At 40.7% G+C, this 21,683-nt stretch overlaps 1 protein-coding gene across 5 annotated transcripts in view; it reads right to left on the bottom strand.

The window, feature by feature from the left end:
- Window positions 1–21,683, bottom strand: part of CNTLN (centlein) — a 557,312-nt gene that overhangs the window by 396,551 nt on the left and 139,078 nt on the right. For all 5 annotated transcript variants that reach the window (XM_033920529.1, XM_033920556.1, XM_033920539.1 and 2 more), the window contains one exon: window positions 15,383–15,577. In XM_033920529.1, the coding sequence (XP_033776420.1) occupies window positions 15,383–15,577 (195 nt within the window). The remainder of the gene's footprint in view (window positions 1–15,382; window positions 15,578–21,683) is intronic.

Genomic DNA, 21,683 nt, shown 5'->3' with positions numbered 1-21,683 from the left:
TGAGTATGCCCATATCAAGGCACTCATCGATATCAAAGCGGAACTATAGAAAGGGCTGAACGAGGTTGGCAGGACTTGACTCACTGCTACAATGACATGAAGCCCAAAAAGAAAGTTGCAAGCCAACTTACCTAGAGAAGATCGGGCCCATCAATATCGGTACAGGCTGGAAAAACAGTGCTGGAAATAGGCTGGGTGCCGAATTACTGACACCAGTGGATGCCAGATTTCTGATGGCGCCGATGAAAAACTGCTTCTTAAGAATGAAAATATGCTGGTGAAGAGAAGAGCAGGGGAAGAAGAAAATGGCAAGGCCAAGAATCTGACATTGTTAAAATCACAGGAGGATGTCTGTGAAGACAATTTCCCCAGCAAAGCAACCGCGCTGATGGAAATGGAGCAGGAAAAACCTGCATGGAAAAACAGCCATAAGGTGGGGAGGAAACAGTATGGCGACCCATAAGGCCCCAGGCCAAGCCTAACTGGCGACGGTATAAGAAAAATAAAGAAACAAAAAAATATTTAGTCTTTTTTTTAAACTAAATAAGAATGAAAAGAAAAAGCTGACTAAAAAGTCAAAAAACCGCGAGAGCGGGAAGACAGCGAAAAGAAAATTTTTCTACAGCCGTTGAAATGTGACTTCTTAGCTCTGCGGAAACTAAGAAATTGAAGGACCGCGCGCCCTCATCAGGCGGGAAGGCACTCGCGCATGCACGGTTCAGGCAATCAATAACTTTCTAAGTTCTTAAAGTGGTCCGTACCATGGCTCCGTTGGTGACGTCGCTCATCAGTGAGAATATGCTGCCTGCTTGTCCTGAGATAATAGCAGTAACATCCACAAGTCATACAAGTATCTACCTAAGAAAAGACAGTACCAAAAACACTGCAGTGACCCCTATAATGTCAATAAACCTATTGGAAAACTAAACAAACCAGATTAAAACATATCAATCAAGCAATCAGTGCTAATAGAAAACCAAGTCTCTCTCAAACATGCAGAATACAGTTCTTCACCCAGTATGGAATAAGTAACCACAATATAAAAATTAAAATTAAACTTAACCCCAAAGAAGCTAGACTCTTCATACAGTGCAACACCAGAAAAAGAGAAAGCAATGTATGTCTCCATGTACTATGCAAAATATGACAGCAGCCTGACATTCCAACCACTACATTACAAATTAATAAATGGAAATGATACCATCTTATTGGACTAAAAGTATTTTTCAATTAGCTTTCAAGTTTCCAAGTTTATTTAAAAATTTTATAAACTGCCCAATTGGCCTTCTAGGTGGTGAACATTATGTTAAAAACATATATGGGGTAACTATACACCCTTTAAAACAATAATCATTATTTAAAACATTTAAAAATAATACAGAAACAAACAGGAACAAAAAAGGGAAGAAGGATAGAACTACAATTTATCAAGTAAGAAAGAGAACATATAGGGAAAAAACAAAAGTGAAGGTATCTAAAAGTAGAATAAAACTATGTAGCCCTAAAAAGGGCATTTAGGTCTTGAAAGCATCAAGAAAAAGAAATGTTTTTAATTTTGTTTTAAAATAGTGAAGAGTTGATTCTTCCCGTAAGTGGACCGGAATATTATTCCAAAGAGATTGAGCGCTGACAGAGAAAATGGTAGACCTCATTGTGTTGATAAACTTCAATGATGGAACAGATAGCAGATTTTTAGAAGAAGATCTTAGAGTCTTAGAAGAACTATAGAAATCAAAACCACCTTCCTCAGGTTAGGACAGTACACTGCCATTATGGTATCCTGTCCTGACCTGAGAGGAAGGAGGTTTTGGTCTCTAAAGTTAGTCAAAAAGGTATTAATCGAATAAAAATATTTTTATTTCCATTTTCTATCTTTACTAGGGCTATACATTTAACGCAATTAACACGTTAAATATTTAACTTTTTTTAAAAAAATTTAACTTAGTTAATGCACTGCTACCTCTCCCCCACCTGCACCCATCCAGCAGTGTTCTCCGTCCCTTCCCTATATTCTAACATATGCTATCTTGTCTCCCTGTCCCTTCCCACTCATGCTGGCAGGGGGAGGGGGGAGGGGGGATGTATACTGAGATGTTCTTTCCTTCTTCTCACCCCAATCCGACGCTCCACCTCACCTTTTCAAATACCTTTTAGGATTTGCTTGTAGGGTCGGCGTTGGGGAGGTGGACATGGATCAGAATGTCCTTTCCTTCTTCTCACCCCAGTCCGAAGCCCCCCATATCTTTTCAAATATCTTTTTTTATTTGGAAGGGGGATATCCAACACAGTAGTGAACCTCTGGTGCTGCCCGCAACCTCTTTGCACTGTTCTTCTGCTGCATCCAACCAAACGGAAATAGGAAGTTGTGTAAAAGGGGACAGATTGCGGCAGAAGAACTGCACGAGGAGACCAAGGGCAACACCAGAGGTACTGCTCCAGCAACCCCCCTTCCAAATCCAAAAATACATTTAAAAAGGTGAGGAGGGCTTCAGACCAAGGTGAGAAGGATATCCTGGTCCACCTCCCCCTCCCCCCCCCTTCAACACCGACCTTGCCAGCGAATCCAAAAGGTATTTGGAAAGCATAAGGACTCAGTTTATTTCCAGTTATGGGGGGAAGAGAAAGATATGGTGATGCAGGATAAAGGGGTGTGGAGAGACAAAGCAATGCAGTATATGGGGAGGGGAGGAAGGCAATGCTAGATGGATGGGGGACAGAGATGGAGCAATGAGGGAATGATTGTTTTGTTTTTGTGGTAGTAGTAGTGGTAGTGGGGAGAGGAGGAGAGATGGAGTCATTCTAGATGATTCGGAGGCAGGACAGTGTGTGTCAGAGTGAAGAGATGAGTGATACTGAATGATGGAGGGAGAGACAGAGGTGTGATATTGAATGCTGAGGGGCTAGAGAGAGAAGAGCAATACAGGATGTTGGGGAAGAAAGAGAAAGGGATGATGCTGGATGGCAGGGGAAGAGAGGGACAGATGTTGGAAATGATGAAGGGAATGATTTTTTTCCTGCATGCTTGTGAATATACAAACTCCATATATCGCTCAGTCCTGGAGGAAGCTGTCTTGGTGTTCTCTCTAGCCCATAGTAATTAAATCATATAGGAATTATCACATGACTAACCTGTTATATTTATGACTGCAATGGTTCTAACTTAAAAGCTTATGTCATAATGATAATGGCTTAAATAATTTCATTAAAAAGAAAAATATTTTGCTACATTTGAAAAAAGAGGACCCTAAGAATTTTCCTTATGGAGAGACACTACTTGAATTAAAAATAATCTTTAAAACTGGCGGACTATGGTTACACTACTAAAGCTTTTTCAGCAGCTTTTAGGACAAAAAACTATTTGGTCATATTGTCTAAGAATTCTTTACAAGTTATGGTGTGTTCTAAATCTTCTGGCAATAAGGAACACTCGGTGTTCCATAAGATACAGCTAGAGGGGGGACACATATTCTATGTAATTTTTATGCCGTCACAATAGAATCTCCTGCTTTCGTTGGTAATCTTGCCAATACTTTAACTAGCTTTGGGGATTAGTTCCTTCTCCTTGCTGAAGATGTAGAGGGAGACCTGCTCAGCCTTGGCAAAGTTACATTTGGTTATTAAAGAGTGGGGTTTAGTAGATCCATGGGGACTATAACACCTTACTGGGAAATACTTTACTTTGTACTCTTTACCGCAGGGGTGCCCACACTTTTTGGGCTTGCGAGCTACTTTTTAAATGACCAAGTCAAAATGATCTACCAACAATAAAATTTAAAAAAAAACACAACGCACACTGTACGCATAGAAAATGTTAATTATCATTCCTATTCCAGGGTTTTTCAAAGAGGTCAAAGCAGATGACTCTATGCACTATCACCTCAGTAACAACCATACAAAAATAGAAAAATATACCCCCCTCCCTTTTTACTGAACCACGATAGCAGTTTTTAGCGCAGGGAGCTGCGCTGAATGCCCAGCGCTGCTCTCGACACTCATAGGCTCCCTGAGCTAAAAACCTCTATTGCGGTTTAATAAAAGGGGACCTTAGTGTAAAATATAGACAGCAGATATAAATTCAGACACATTTTGATCACTAAATTTAAAATAAAATCATTTTTCCTACCTTGTCTGGTGATTTCATGAGTCTCTGGTTGCACTTTGTTCTTCTGACTGTGCATACAATCTTTCTTCCCTTCTTTTAGCCTGTATGCTTCCTCTCCTCCAGACCTCATTCCCTCTCCCAACTTTTCCTTCCTCTCTCCCTGCCCTTTCTTTCTCTCTGCCTCCCTTTCCTTTTTTTTCTGTTTTTCTTCTTTCCTTCTGTCTCCCTGCCTGCCCTTTTTCTTTCTTTCTCCCTGCCCTCCACCAAGCCACTGCCACTGCCATCGGGGACCAGGACCCAAACGCCACCAATAACAGGCCCCAAGCTCTCCCTGCTTCGGCCAACCAGCATTCCTCTTCCCGACGTCAATTCTGCCGTCGGGAAGAGGAAGGCTGATCAGCTCAAGATCGTGATCAATCTATTGGGGAAATGCTGCTGGGTCCTGCCTTCGCGGAAACTGAAAGTAGGCAGGACCCGGCAGGAAGAAGAGGAAATGCTTCATTTACTTGTCTCCCGCCTTAGCCCGTAGCGAACGCTTGCTTCAGGGCTCTCAACATGTGCGTGCCGGCTTCCCTTCTCCCCTCCCACACCCCGGACATAACTTCGGAAGAGAAGGGAAGAGAAGAGAAGCCGGCACGCACACTTTAGAGCCCGGAGCATAAGTTCGCTACGGGCTGAAATCTCCAAGCCGGTTTTTTGGTTTTTTTTTAAAAGTTCAGCAGCGGCAGGTGACAGCTGGGCGGACCGCCCAGCTAAAAGGCCCTAGGGAGAACAATGGAGAGGAAGGCTGATCGGCCCGTAGATCAGGATGGCAACACGAGTCTGCGATCGACTCACGTTGCCTTCCTGAGCTACTGGTCGATCGCGATCGACGTGTTGGGCACCCCTGCTTTACCGCATGTTATGTATTCAAGCACATTCTATGTTATTGTTACAGGATTCTAAAATAAATAGTTTTTATTTCTGACCATGCAGCCATAACAATAACACTACAATGGTCTGCTATTCTTGCGCCACTCAAACCTTAATTCAAGTCTGCTTAGTAATAAGGATTTTCTCTCTTCCCTCAAGCAAGCTAGTATCAATTATTTTCAAGAGAATAACAGTGAAGATACCTCGCTGATGGCATAGTGGGAAGCTTTTAAAGCCACCATTAGAGGTTGGATAATAAATTATGCAGCAGGCTTGAATAAAGAAAGATCTCACCAGTTAGCTGACTTGGAGCAGGAAATCTATACCTTGGAGCAGCAGTATGTTAACTCCAAGGATAACTCCTTACTCCTGCACTTACATAAATTAAAGTATAAATTTTAATACTTTGCTTAGTCAGCAAGTGAGATTTGTGATGTTTATCTAGCATGCAACCTATTTTGAGGAAAATAATAAAATGGGACATATTTAAGCAAAGCTTCCTAGGTGCAAAAATCACATAATCATGTACAGGCTACTAAAGACGGAAAAGGTACAAGTGAAAATGCTGGTATAGCAAAGGTAGTTTTTATAGTATAGTTCAGAAATTAGCCTGAAGCCAGATTTTCATACTGTCTTAAATGCTATGCGTCATCCAATCCTTACTGCAGATGAAGTAATGCAAGTGATTAAAGCTTTAACCAGAGGCAAGGCACCTGGCCAGATGGATTCTCAGTGGAATTTTATCAGGTCTTAGCCAAAATACTGGCCCCTAAAATGACTTGGTTTTATGCAAAACTCCTTAGTCAAGGTGTTCAAATGGGTTTCTTTTTTTAAAAGCTAGGATAGCTGTGATAGCAACCCGTAAGGATTCTAAAATGGTTATAAATTATCAAACAACCTCCTTGCTAAGTGTGGACTGGACAGTTTACTCTAAAATAGTGGTGGCTAGGTTAAGTCTCATACTACTTGCTTTAGTTCAGTGTTTCTCAACTTGGTGCTGGAGTATTCCCTTGCCAGTCAGGTTTTCAGGACATTACTGGGAAATACTTATGTCATGTTAATTAAGTTTTCTATTCCACCTTTACCTATTCAATTCAAGGGCTGATTACAGTATAAGAAACTGGGTTGAGATACCCAGGAGGTTACAATGTACAAGGTGATTATAGACATAGTTACAGTAGAATTAAGGTAGTTACAGCATTATTCACTAGTTAATTAGTGATGGGTTGTCAGTCCAGTTAATAATTATGGTTGGTTCTCCATCTTGATACAAATGGGTTTTTAGAAAATTTCTGAATCTAAGTTAGTGATATCCACAACGAATATGCATAAACTTGATTTGCATACACTGCCTCTATTATACGCAAATTTCTTTCGTGCATATTAATTGTGGATATCCTGAAAACCAGACTGGCAAGGGGGTACTCCAGAACAGAGTTGAGAAACACTGCTTTAGTTCACAGAGATCAATTTAGTTTTATACAGGAGAGGACCATGTTTGATCTCAGTTGTTCTTTAATATATCTTTGGCAAATAATTCAGTAGATCCACTAATGGCATTCTCACTGGACATTGTGAAAGCATTTAATTGCATCAAGTGGGATTGTTATCTGTTTTACTGTGTTTTGGTTTTGACCCTTCATTCGTAAACATGACACAGCAGTTGTACAATGAACCCATTACATCAGTTTACGTCATTGGAATCCTTCCTCATCATTTGTTTTGCACAAAAGTACTATGCAGGGCTGTCCCTGATCAATTTGGATCCAGAGCTCTTAGCTTTGTCAAAATGAGGACATTCATGGCTTCTGCTATAAGAAGGCTGAGTATATCTCATGGAAGCAAAAAATTATTTTTTTCCAGTTTTAAATAAACTCCTGTTACCTACCTACTCCTCTCATCTACCCTTTTTAATTTATATTTGGCTCCACTAGCAGAAATACTAGATGGTTAGGGAATACATTTCCATTTCTTTGCATATGACATCCAACTTGCAGTTTTTATGAAACACGATCAAAAGGATATCATTTCCAAATTTAATAGCCAATTTCAAATTTTGGCAGACTGGATGAATAAGCATGATTTAATTCTCAATGCCAATAAATCTTTGGCTATGTGGATTTCCCATAAATAACATGCTAAATGTAATGTCCAACATTTATGGTAAACCGCTTCCACCACTGAATTATATGGAGTGGCATTTTCAATATGATGTCTACATCCGAGCTTAGATGTTTTGCAGAAAGCGTCCACAAATCCAGAATGACCATTTTCAAAACAGAAAAATATTTTTTTTTAAAGTGGCCATTTCTTAGATGTGTTTGTCTTCAGTGCGTCTATCTTTTTGTGGGATGCAGGAGGGGCCAGCATTCTTAGTAGACTGGCCACACAGACATCCCAGCAGAGCAATGGGGCACCCTAGGGGGCATTACAGTGAACTGCATATAAAAGGGCCCAAGCACACATCTCACCAAAACCCCCTTACATTGTATGATGAACACACCAAAACTCACCCAAAACCTAATGTACCCAACTGTATATCTCCCCAGTAGCCATAATGCCTGCAGGTATCATCTAAGTATCAGTACAGTAGGTTTTTGTTGAGTTTTGGTGGGCTCACACTTTCCACCACTAGTTAGAGTAGGATATAGGCCTAGGTCTACTTCTCTGCAGTCCACTGCATCGACCACCAGGCTACTCCAGATACCTGCTTGCTGCTCTAGTAAAACTGTCTATAATATCTGAAGCTGTTATACAAGCTGGTATGTACTGTTACATTCACATCTTTGCAGGGGTGGGATGGGGTAGTAACCACTGGGGAGTAAAGGAGGGGGGTATGCCTTCAGGGGTCATCTGGTGAGTTTGACCACTTTTGGGACACTTATTTGTTATTGAAACAGATCTAGCTTCAAATTATAAGTTTCGCCCTGGACATTTTCTGCAATGTTCCATTACTGCAGAAAAAATGTCCAAATCATAAGACTGCCCTAATCCCAACCAAAACACGCCCCCTTAAGCTTTAGATACATTTCAGTCAAAAAGCAAGAAAACCATCTAAAAATGTGCTTCAAAAATGGCAATTTGGATATTTTAGCAAATAAAACATCCAAATGGCACTTTATTATTATGCCTTTTTGTTGTAAGTTTTTCTTTTGGGTTTTTTTTTTAATTGAAATTTTATTGAAATTTTACAAATACAAAAGTATAAGAATAAAACAAAACAATAAGCTGCAGATACCAAAATATACATAATAATATGCAAACTATAGTATAGTTCAGTGGTTCCCAAACCTGTCCTGGGGGACCCCCAGCCAGTCAGGTTTTCAAGATATCCCTAATGAATATGGATGAGAGAGATTTGCATACCTGTCACTTCCATTATATGCAAATCTCTCTCATGCATATTCATTAGTGATATCTTGAAAACCTGAATGGCTGGGGGTCACCCAGGACAGGTTTGGGAACCACTGGTATAGTTAATATACAAAGTAAAGTTAATTGGGATTTACATGAGACCTTACATATTTAAGAGGGGTCCAAATTTTTGTGAATCTGGCTTTGTTACTTTGAATGTTATTATTTCCTCATACTTTCTGATTGCACAAAGGTGATTAGAGCAGGGATAGGGAACTCCGGTCCTCGAGAGCCGTATTCCAGTCGGGTTTTTAGGATTTCCCCAATGAATATGCATGAGATCTGTTTGCATGCATTGCTTTCAATGCATATTCATGCACTACTATTACTTATGGAGTGAGCTTGATTTTGTTTTGGATTATTGTCCCTCCACCCCCTGTCATTTGGATTATTTGTATATGAAATCAATAAATCAAAATTAGATCATTTGCAGAAAACATTTTCTGTGAATCAATTAAAAAGCCAACATGAGATACAGTACGTTGCATCATGTGACAATGAAAGTAGGAGGGGGTGCTAAAAAGTTCTCAGCCCAACCAAGAAGAGAATGACATGAATATGGTTCAATCAATGATCTGAAGCAATGTCAAAACATAGAATTTCATTGCTGCAAATTGGCACTTAATGAAATAAGATAACACTCTTTTCAGCTACAGTGGCAAAATAATGCTCAGAATTTAGGAAGTTGGTTGGTAGGGCTAACTTTTTAGCACCCCCTCATAACTTTAAATAGTATCACTCAGAACTTCACAGACCCAGAAGCTTACTTTGATTCCTAGGGTCAAATATGGAGTCTAAATTAATTTATTCATTGATTTTCTACATAAATCAATACAAAGTGGTTTCATGTGAAAACCTGACTGCAGCCCCCTCCAATATTAGTGGCCACTGGGCCCAGACTGCAATTTGTTCTTGTGAATTTACAAACAGCTATTGCCAAAAAAAAGTTTTCAGCTCCCATTATTCTGTCCCCAGTAGCCTTATACTAGTCTTTATAGCATAGCTCTAAAATGTGTTTAATGCTAGTCTCATTTCTTAAGACTTTTAGTGCTGCAGTCATGTCCTACCATGGTATATGAGCAATGCATTATATATAATGTAGTCTCATACATAATGCAGCCACCCTGCTTATCTGTATAAGCTTTACTACTAGTGGTCTTTTAACCTGCAAAGACCACCTCTTCCTCTCAGTCAGCTTGAGCCTTTTATCTACTTGTTGTTATTAACTAATTATCTTTGCTCAGATGGGTCAGTAAGTGAATGGCCTCTCTCTCCAATGAAGGACTACCCTCTATGGCAGTAGTCTCCAATGCACGGCCCCCAGACCACATGCTGCCCCTAAAGTCCTCCACTGTGGCCCTCAAACAGTTGGCTCAAATGCTCTTCAAATCCTGTAAATATATTAATTTCAACCTTACCCACTTTATATAATAACTACAAACAATCTCTTAAGTGTATTATTTGGATGTCTCATTTATGGAATTTGCTACTGTTGACAATTGTCGGCATTATTGTTCAATGTTCATATGGTGCCAGTGGGAAAGGTTTTCGAGTCATTGAACATCCATTACAGACAATAAGCAGATTTTTTTTTTTCAGTTGATAGGTCGGGGAAAGATGTAAGAAATAAATCAGAATCCTGTATGTTGAAAGTTGTGGCTTGGATGAATGACCAAGATTTGAGTTTAAACATGGGAAAGACTGAAGTAATGGCTTGTGGGACAGGGTAGTGAAGAGATGTGGCCAGAAGTTGTAATGTATTGGGTATAGACGTATTGGTCAAAAAGGAAATGACATGATTAGGGGTAAAACTGGATGTATCAAATTGATAAAACTATTCAGGCCTGTTTTGACTACTTACATATACTACATTGTTTAAAGCCGATGCTGACACCTTTTGATTTTAGAACTGTACTTCAAGGAATCTTCAGACTGGACTACTGTAATGCACTGTATCTTAGAATAACTAAAACAAGAAGCAGTGCACTGCAGTTGATCCAAAGTATAGCACGTGTTTGGTTATGGATGTTACAAGAAATGAGCACATAGGAAGTTGCTACTGGTTACCAGTAGCACAGACAGCTCAATAAAAACTAATCTTGATTGTTCATCAAACACTTTACCATCCAGTACCTTTATATTTTAAGCAATTGCTGTTATATTATCCTGGTAGAGCACTACGTTCAGAAAATGCCATGTTAATTGAAACATCGACTAAAGTGTGATATGCGGAGACTAGAGCAGCTGCTTTTTGAGTGGCAGGTGTTAAAATGTGGAACGCATTGATGGGGCAATTACACCTATGTGCTGACTAACTAACTAAAATTAAAAAAAACTATTGAAAATGAAGATATTTGTAGCTGCTTTCATGTAAGGAAAGATTTCTGTTTGCACAGGCAATAGATGGAAGTGGGCAAGAATGTCAAAGAGACAGCTTTTTGTATTGTTGTTTTTATGTTATGTATGTTTTATATGGAAATAGACGATATATAAATTTTAAAAATAAATAAATAAACCCAAAATAAAGTGAGTTTTTAAAAATACATTTTTGAAGTGTTGTAGAATCAATGTTAGTACTAATTTTTAATGTTTAATACCCAGTTTGAATAAGCAGGTCAAGGCATTTTTAAAATTAGTAGTATGTGTAAGCTTGAAATCTTTTGGTGGCCCTCAGATCTTTCTCGTATTCATTCTGCAGCCCTTTATATGAAAAGGGTTGGACAACATTGCTCTATGGCCTCTGGCTCTGTTCTTATTGATTCCTTCACTTGGCCCTCTGGCCTTGCAGGTGTTTTTCTTGGTTTCTCTGTCCCTGCGAGCTCAGATACTTCCATCATGCCTCAGAAGAATGTGCTTCTCTCATTCCCTGGAGTGAACTACCTTTTTATCAATACTGCACAAATCAGCACCTCACATCTGAAAACAACCTTCATCTCTACCTGCCAATTCTTCCCCTTCTACCATAAAGCTGCTTTTTTTTTTAATATATCAAAATTACACCTTCACCTACTGCTGCAGCATTCAGAACTAGAAGTCTCTTGCTTTAAGTCAACAGACTTCTGAGAATCTATAAACCATGAGTAAATTAGCTACATTTATTCAAATTAAAGTAAATTCCAGAAAAGAATAGACTTCTTGTGTGTGCTGATGTGCTAAGGCTATACTGCCTAGATATTATAGTACGTGTACATTTTAAGAAGGCCAGGAAAACCCACCTATATTTATTTTTTACCATAAAGGTATATTATAAGTTATAAACTGTGGGACTTATAAGTACTCTGGGATCAATATACAGAGCAATTTAAACTGCTAGGAGAGGCTCCTGGCTGTTTAAATCATTTGTATGGGGTGTCCAGGGATATTCAGCAGCACTTAACTACAGAGTGCCACTAAATATCCTCTCTAACCATCAATGCTGAAATTGGCTAGTTAGTGGACAGTTCGGGGGCAGAATCAAGATGGAACAGAAATTTAGCCAGTTAGGCCTGATTTTCAGTCCACTAGACAGCTAAGTAACTGCATAAAATTAGGACAGAAAAAAGCCTTTCCTAACTTTATGTTGCAAGTTAACTAAACATCAGTCTGAATATAGGCCGGTGTCTGGTTAACTTCCAAGTTGGCAGTCATACCCAGATATTCAATGCCAGGAGCTAGGCATGCCCGACATTGAAAATCTGGGGTTAAGTCAGTCCACAGCTGGAAGTAGCTTGTAAGCCACTCACCATCACAGGCAGAATATAGACCTGTCTGTTCTTAACTTTTGCTTTCCACTGTATCAGTCTCTGATACATCATTGTTGTTTCAAGTACTAGACAGCACATACGAGGGCCGTTTAATAATTTATCTACCTAAGTACGAAAGAAAGTAGCAAGTGTGTTGAAACAAGTCTGTGCATGTTGTGAAGTGTCTCAAGGTTACTCATGCACAGTTGCAGCAACAGTGCAAGTCTAAAATTCAAGAGACAGGATGTGAGGAGAGTCCTCGTGTGAATCAAATAAGAAACTGCTAAATTTGAAGCACCATTCAGTGATAAAATTTCTCATAAAAGAAGGGAAAAAGCCAAAGGAGATCCATGAAAGCATGACTGCAGTTTATGGTGAGTCTGCTCATCCTACAAAGTACAATTTTGGAGCAAGCAGTTTCAGTAGGGGTAAAGATGACCCTCAAACTGAACAGCAACTTCCACAGAGATGTAAAAGAAAGTCAAGGATTTAATTTTGTCAGACAGGCGAATTAAATTTTCCCAAATAACTGAAGAATTGGGCATCTCAGCAAAGAATTCCGAAGCGGTACTAAGATCGCTAACACCGCGATCTTGCTTGCAGGCTGTTCCGGCTGAAAGGTAAACAGTGTGGGGAGGCCGGGGGGAGCGGAAGGCCGAGGGAGGAAGCTGGGAGCCGGACGCCGGACGGGGTAGCTGACAGCAGCACTTCCCGACTGACCCTCTCCCCCCTCGCCTTCTAAAGCAGGTGCGGCAGCTGCCACTCCTGCTTTAGGGGGCGAGGGGAGATGGTCAGGCGAATCGGGAAGCCGTTTTTTTTTTTTTGTTTTGAACCGATTCAAATCGATTCACCCGAAGTGAATCGGTGAACTGATTCAAATCGTGAATCGGGCAGCACTACTCTCAATCATCAAGCCCATTCTGAAGAACAAAGGAAAAGACCTAGAAGATCTCTCTAACTACAGACTCATAACCAACCAACCATGGGTATCTAAACTAATATACAAACTGGCCTGCCAAAAAATATCAGACTGCCTAGAAAATTCATCAAAGCTAGACCAGGCGCAATCAAGATTCAGAAGACACCTGAGCATGGAAACAGTACTAGGAGTGGTGCAAGACTCGGTTCTCAAACACCATGCTAAAGGAGAGGATGTGCTGCTGAGGTTCCTGGACCTCTCAGCAGCCTTCGACCTAGTCCAACACACACTGCTAAAATTGAGATTTGGAGAATTAGGCCTCAAAGGACAAGGCATGGATAGAATCCTTTCTATCGAAAAGACTAACAAGAGTAGAAAAGCAGGGGACTACAAGCAACTGGAAAGAAGAGGACATAGGAATACCACAGGGATCAGCTATGTCACCCATGCTGTTCAACATCTTACTCCAGCCATTGGGGAAATTCATCAGAGAACAAGGATTGGAATGCTACATCTATGCAGATGACGTCCAACTGGTCATCCCAGTAAATAAACGGAACGTGAAGACCAAGCAGAAGATCAAGACAGGCCTAAAGAAAATCTTCAGTTGGTTCCAAATAAACAGACTAGTAGCCAACAAGGAAAAAACTGAACTACTTCTAATTAACAAATGGGGGGGGGGGGATAGCCCAAGTTACCAACTAACTCTGAAGGGCAACACCATAAAATCATCTACGGAGGGAGTGAGAAACCTAGGAGTATGGCTAGACCCAAACCTGGACATGATAATACACATCCAAAGCATCGTGAAAAACACTTATGAAAAACTCTACTGGGTCAGAGGATTAAAACTCTACTTAACCCATCAAGCAATGTCCTACATAGTAATATCCCTGGTACTCTCAATCTTTGACTACTGCAATACAATCTTGCTGGGCGTTCCAAAGTACATGATTAGACAGATCCAAATAGTACAAAACGCAGCAGCTAGATTTTTGCTGGGAAAATCAAAGCAGATGAGTGCCACTCCACTACTGAAAGAGTTACACTGGCTCCCGAATAAAAGCAGGGTGAAATTCAAGATCATGTTGGTGACACCCAAAATCATTCATCTATTAGAATCGCAACTAGACTAGACAAACATACATCAACACGCGTCGTACGCACGAGCCAAGAATACCTACTGGAAATACCCTCCTTCAGACATCAAATACAAAAGCATCAGGAACAGAATGTTCTCAGTGATGGTGGAACTCCCTACCAAACTCAGTGTGGTGGAACTCCCTACCAAAGGAATTAAAACTAGAAAAGGACACCAAAAAGTTCAAGAAATGAATAAAGACGATACTCTTCACAGAACACTTCAGCAAATAAAGAAACATTTAGGGAGAATAGCAACATGGAGGAAACAGCAGGATACCCCCCACTTGGAACACAAAAGGGTAAACTCACAAATAATACAAAGAAAGACGAGTATATGACAATACAGAAACAATAATTATAGTATATGTGTACAGATGGTATAAATACGAGGTAGGTACGATTCACTTATATTTAGCTCATATATCGTAACACCATTACTGAAGCTCATGTACACTGCTCAGAATTGACTCCCCAGTGATTAGTAGCGGTACAGAAGCTTCCATTTAACAATTTAATTACAGAGTATTCTATGATTTGAAAATGGCTCACCTCTTGTACATTAATGCCACGGAGATATTTAAATGTTTTAATCATATCCCCTCTCTCTCACAGTATACATATTGAGGTCTATAAGTCTGTCTCCATTCGCTTTATGAGAGAGACCACTGACCAGTTTTGTAGCTGCCCTCTGGACTGACTCTATCCTGTTCACATTTGTTTGAAGGTGCAGTCTCCAGAATTGCAACAGTATTCTAAATCTCCAGAATTGCAACAGTATTCTAAATGGGGCCTCACCAGTGATTTATACAAGGCACTATCAACTCTTTCTTCCTGCTGGCTATTCCTCTTCATATACACCCAGGCACTATCAACTCTTTCTTCCTGCTGGCCATTCCTCTTCATATACACCCAAGCATCCTTATAGCTTTGACCATCAACTTTTCTACCTTAAGGGCCACCTTAAGATCATCAGATATGATCACCCCTGCAGTCATGTTTATGCCTACTATATGCTTGATACGTATTGTTTATAGAGATAGGGGAGGGGAACAATGGGTTACCAGTTTCTTCATTATGCATGTCAAGTCACAGTGCTCAACATCCCTTAGCCATGTATCAGTTTCTAAAAATCTAATATATTTAAATTTACTATGAAAAGGTGTATCTCACTTGTTTCAAATGTTCAGCATGAGCTGTTGGGGATGTTAGGCGTAAATCTTCAAGGATCTTCTGAAGTTTATCTTGTAGTTGATTAATATGCTGTTCTTTTTCAAGTAGTTGATCTGTAAGTAAAATATGCCGCTGCCGGAGCTCAGCTTCACTGGATTTCAGAGTTTCATAGCAAGTGTTCAATTCATTGTAGAGCTAGTTTAAATGAAAATAAATGATTAAGAGTCTATTTTATAAAATTAAAAGATACATGAACATTATTTTATTTAGAAAATCTTATAATGCACAAAACCACTGTACCATATAGATTACAATTTAAAAATATAAGAAAAGTAGATTAAATCAAACAAATATTAAAGACAGAACATCCTGGGCCATTTAAATATCACCAAAATTACATTACATTACATTAGTGATTTATATTCCGCCAATACCTTGCGGTTCAAGGCAGATTACATAAAAGTTTTCAGAAATTACATAAAAGTTTGCAGGAATAGCATAAGAGAAGTTGTAAGAGTACATATGAATTACCAAAGAGTTGTCGAGATCTCAAGGTAGTAAATGTTTGGGTAATAAGAATTACCAGAGAGTTGTCGAGATCTAAGGTGGTAAGTGTTGGGTAAATAGAGGCATTTAGCATTAGTTGGGTAGTTGGGGGCATATTAGAGTATATTAAAGGTATAGATGGGGTTTGGGTAGAACTGGTCGTGTTAGATAGGTTTTATGTATTTTTTGAAGAGTAGGGTTTTAGTATCTTTCTTGAAGGTTTTGTAGTCTGTAGTCGATGACAACAAAGTGGTGATTTCTCTATCGAGTTTAGCTGTTTTGGTGGCTATTAGGTTGTCATATAATTTTCCTCGTTTAACATTTTTGGTTGGTGGGTGTGTGAATAGTGAGTGGGTTCTCCTGTGCCTGGTTGAGGTGGATTGGGTTAGTCAGTTATTCCAGTAGGTTGGGCTTTCTCCGTTAATAGCTTTGAATAGTAGGCAGTAGAATTTGAAGTGTACTCTTGTTTGTGTTGGGAGCCAGTGAGAGTCATGGTATGCTTCTGTGATGTGGTCATATTTTTTCAATGAGTAGATGAGTCTTAGGGCTGTATTTTGTATAGTTTGTAATTGTTTTATCATAGTCGCTGTACATGGGAGGTATAGTATGTTGCAGTAGTCTATTAGTCCAAGGATAAGGGATTGTACCAAAAGTAGGAATTGTTTCCTGTCAAAGAATTTTCGGATTTGTCTTAGATTTCTCATGGTCACAAATGATGCTTTTATTACTTTGTTGATTTGTGGTTGCATGATACAGCCTCTGTCAATAAGTACTCCCAGAAGTTTTAGTGTAGGTTGAATAGGGTATGAGATCGAGTTTATTACTAGATTTGTTAAGGTAGGAGTTTTGTTGTTTTCTAAGAGGATGAAGTTTGTTTTGTCAGGGTTAAGTTTTAATTTGTGCTCTGTCATCCATGTTACTACTGTTTCGAGTGTTCTGTGTATTGTGCTTGTCATGGTGGGTTCTGGGTGGTCGATGGGGAGGAGAATAGTGATGTCATCTGCATAGCTGTATGAGGTTATGCCATGTTTGTCTAGGTAGAAGCTGAGGGAGGCTATGTATATATTGAATAGTGTGGGTGATAGGGGTGATCCCTGGGGAACTCTGCAGGGGTTGAACCATGGTTCTGATTTTTCTTGCTTTGTTTTAACCCTGTAGGTTCTGGATTGTAGGAAGCCTTTGAACCATGAAAGTACCTTGCCTGAGATTTCTCTGGAGTTTAGAGTTTGTAGGAGAATGTCGTGATCAACCAGGTCGAATGCTGCAGAGAGGTCTAGTTGTATGAGCAGGATTTTCTTGCCTGTACAGAGGTATTGTCTGGCAGTGTCCATTAGTGTTCCTAGTAGGGTCTCCATGCTGTAGTTGGCTCTGAAGCCTGACTGTGTGGGGGGAGTAAGTTGTGTTTGTCTAGGTACGAGTTTAAGGTTTTGGCTACGAGGCCTTCCATCAGCTTGACGTACAGTGGGATAGAAGCTATGGGTCTGTATTTGGAGGGTTGGTCCATTGTTACTTTGGGGTCTTTTAATATCGGAGTTATGATGATTTCTCTGAGTTCTTCTAGGAAATGACCCTCTAACAGTAAAGATTGTATCCATTGTAGAAACAGGGAATGGAATAATAGGCTTGAGGTTTTCAATAGGTATGGGGGGCAATGGTTGAGGTCAAAGGCTGCAATGACTGTATTTATTATATAGGTTGTTGAAGTCTGACCATTGTATGGGTGAGAAATGGGACCAGGTTCTATCTGCTGCAACTGGTTCTTTTTCTGTGGGGAGAAATGAGGTCTCTATGTGTGAGGGGGTTCCGTTGAACGTGGCTCTGATGTTTGCGATCTTGTTTTTGAAGTATGTGGCTAAGAGGGTGGCTGAAGGAGGGGTGGAGTTGCTGTTAGCTATGTAGGGTGTGGTGTCTGTGAGAACTTTTAGTAGCGGAAATAGCTTTTTTGTGTCTTGGGGTCCTTCTCCTATTTGTTTTGAGTAGTATGTCTTTCTTTTTTCTTTCAGCTTTTGTTTATATTTTCAGTTTGTTACTATCCATACTGCTTTTGTGGACTCTTGGCTGCTTTTCTCCATTTTCTTTCTAGTTGTCTGCATTGTTTTTTGAGTTGGAGTAGTTCGTTGTCGAACCATTTGTCTGATTTTCTGTAGATTTTGGTTTTAGGTTTTTCTGGGGCTAGTTCGTCCAGGGTAGCAGTACTTAGGTGGTTCCATTGTGAGATGAAGTCTTTGGGTGTGTAGTATTGGATTATGGTGTCTGTTTTTGTCCAGAATATGGTGGGATCTATGTTTGCGTGAGTTGTAAGTTGTTTGTTGAGTAATTGGAATGCTTTTGTTACTGGTCCAATTGATTTCAAAGGAGTATGAGTAGTGATCAGACCAAAGGGATCGGTTCCAATTTCCATTTGATGTTTGGATCTCTGGTTGTGTGGGCTGTTGGGACATGTAGGCTGCGATGTCTAGTTGGTGTCCTTTTTCGTGTGTGGATTGAGGATCTAAGATTTTATATGTTAAGGCCTCGAGATATGCTAGTAAGTTTCTACATTTTTGCAGGATTGGTTTTCGAGGTGAAAGTTAAGGTCTCCTAGAAGTAGGTTGTAGGTTGTTGTTAGAGAGTTTCGATAAATAAATTCTTCAAATATTGGTTTAGCTGTGTTCCAGTTACTTGGGGTTATGTAGCAAAGAATGCAGGTTAGCGTTCCTTTAAGTGATGTGCTTGAAAGTTGACAGGCTAGTAAATCCATGTATTGGTTGGTTGTTTTGTCTTATATTTTTAGGTTTATGGTTTTCTAGCTATAATGGCAATTCCTCCTCCTCTTATTTTCTCTGCAGACTAACATTATTTTGTGGCTCTTTGGGCAAACTTCAGTTAATCTGGGGTCCAAGTCAGATGTAAGTCATGTTTCTGTGAGGAAGAGGCAGTCTAGGTTATCTTCTTCTATCCAGTTTTTTATGCGTTCTGTTTTAGGGCCTATGGCTCTAATGTTCACATATGCACACTTAAGAGTGGTGTATTCTAATGGTATGTTGTGAGTTGTTTTTGGGTATATGAGTGATCTTTGGTGCGGTTGTTTTTTGGTCTTGTATGGGTTTGTTGGTTTTCTACTTGTTGATTTTGGGGCGGGTTGGTATGTGTAAGGCTGATGATTTGAGTTTCTGTCAATTGTGAGGTGCCAGGTTGGTTGGGTAATTCACTTGGAATTTGCTATGATTGGTATTGGATATATATTGTTTGCAGTTGCTTTCCAGTCAGTTAGGAGCAGGAATATTAGTAGGATTGTTTGTGGAAAATATGGTGAAGTGGTTCTCATGGTGGTGCTAAGTGTGATGAACATTGTACTTAATATATTGTGTATGGTGTGGGTTTGAGGAGTTAATCAATTCAAAAACTTTAGTCAATTCTACTACTGTATATTGAGCTTCTAATCTAATATGAATCTGTCAACTAATGGTTATAGTTCGCATTAGTCAGACTTTTAAATTCAACTAACATTAGCATTAAACTTTTAAATTCAACAAATATGTTGTCTAATGATAATAGTTTGCATTAGTCAGACTTTTAAATTCAACTAACATTAGCTTTAAACTTTTAAATTCAACAAACAAACTTTTAACAGACTTTTAAATTTTTAAACTTTTAAAATTTTTTTAAGCTTTTGAACTTTCAAATTTTTTTTTTTTTGTAAAGCTATTACAAGTTGTTATACTTATCAGGTGGTATTGGTATCAGTCTTTCTGTCTCTCTGCTTAGTTTCTTCACAAAGTCAAGTATCTGCTTTGTTAGATCCGCCGAGGTGAGATCTGTAAGGACTAATCCAGCCGTGAGTGGATAGATTTATAGGTTGCTGCCAATAAATCAGCTACAGAACTGTCGCTTCACCAGATCGCTTCACAAAGGCGCGCACTAAGGCGCACGCGCCTTTGCCGTGTGCCTTAGCCGGCGCGCCGTTGGCACTGATGATTTTAAGTATCCCCCACTGGTTCGGGAGAGGGGTGGATCAATTTGCTTGCCTGCAGGGTCGGGCTCCTGCTTCTCTCTCCTACCCGCTGGTATCAGTGCTGATTTTAAGTATCCCCTGCTGGTTCGGAGGAGGGGCGGATCAATTTGCTTGCCTGCAGGATCGGGCTCCTGCCCGCTGGTATCGGTGCTGATTTTAAGTATCCCCCGCTTGTTCGGGGCTCATAAGAACTCATTGAGCGTGGGGAGCAGTGCGGGCTATTCAGTGCAGCTCTCTGCGCTAAAAATCGCTAGCGTGGTTTCGTAGAAGAGGGGGTAAATCAGATCATGAAACCCGCACTTAGGGTCATCCATCACCTGCAAAAGCCCTCCATAAACATCCACTAATGCCTCTGGAGCATCATGCACTTTTTTTTGGTCATGCAAAAACACATATATACTGTATATACAGATAGCACAGTTACTTACCGTAACAGGTGTTATCCAGGGACAGCAGGCAGATATTCTTAACGTATGGGTGACGTCACCGACGGAGCCCCGGTACGGACATTTTTACTAGAAAGTTCTAGTTGGCCGCACCGCGCATGCGCGTGTGCCTTCCCGCCCGACGGAGGAGTGCGTGGTCCCCAGTTAAGGTAAGCCAGCTAAGAAGCCAACCCGGGGAGGTGGGAGGGTCGTAAGAATATCTGCCTGCTGTCCCTGGATAACACCTGTTACGGTAAGTAACTGTGCTTTATCCCAGGACAAGCAGGCAGCATATTCTTAACGTATGGGTGATCTCTAAGCTGACAGAGAGGGAGGAGGGATGGTTGGCCATTAGGAAAATAAATTTTGCAACACAGATTGGCCGAAGTGTCCATCCCATCTGGAGAAGGCATCCAGACAGTAGTGAGTAGTGAACGTGTGAACTGAGGACCAAGTAGCCGCCTTGCAGATTTCCTCTATAGGTGTGGAACGGAGGAAAGCCACAGAAGCAGCCATAGCTCTGACCCTGTGAGCCGTGACAGCACCTTCCAGTGAGAGGCCGGCCCGAGCATAACAGAACGCAATACAGGCAGCAAGCCAATTGGACAGCGTCCGTTTAGAGACAGGACGACCCAGACGGTTAGGATCGAAGGTCAGAAAGAGCTGAGGGGAAGAGCGGTGAGCCCTGGTACGGTCAAGGTAGTATGCAAGGGCACGCTTACAATCCAGCGTGTGCAACGCCTGTTCCCCAGGATGTGAATGGGGTTTTGGGAAAAAGACCGGCAGCACAATGGACTGGTTGAGGTGAAAGGCCGAAACCACTTTGGGGAGGAATTTAGGATGGGTACGCAGAACCACCTTGTCATGGTGAAAAACAGTGAATGGTGGATCGGCGACCAGTGCATGCAGCTCACTGACCCTCCTGGCAGAGGTGATGGCAATGAGGAAAAGCACCTTCCATGTTAGAAATTTGAGCGAAGTTGTAGCAAGAGGCTCAAAAGGAGGTTTCATGAGGGCTGATAAAACCACATTCAGGTCCCAGACGACAGGAGGAGGCTTCAGAGGTGGTTTGACATTGAAGAGGCCTCTCATGAACCGGGAAACCAGAGGATGAGCCGTGAGAGGTTTTCCGAGGATAGGCTCATGAAACGCGGTGATGGCACTGAGGTGGACTCTGACTGAGGTAGACTTGAGGCCAGCATCGGACAGAGAGAGCAAATAGTCCAGAACAGTTTCCACCGCCAATGAGGTGGGATTGTGATGGTGCAGGAGACACCAAGAGGAAAACCGGGTCCACTTCTGATGGTAACATTGGAGAGTGGCAGGTTTCCTGGAG

Source organism: Geotrypetes seraphini, chromosome 1 (assembly GCF_902459505.1).
Source record: "Geotrypetes seraphini chromosome 1, aGeoSer1.1, whole genome shotgun sequence".
Lineage (NCBI taxonomy): Eukaryota > Metazoa > Chordata > Amphibia > Gymnophiona > Dermophiidae > Geotrypetes > Geotrypetes seraphini.
This window is presented reverse-complemented; position numbering and strand designations above follow the sequence as displayed.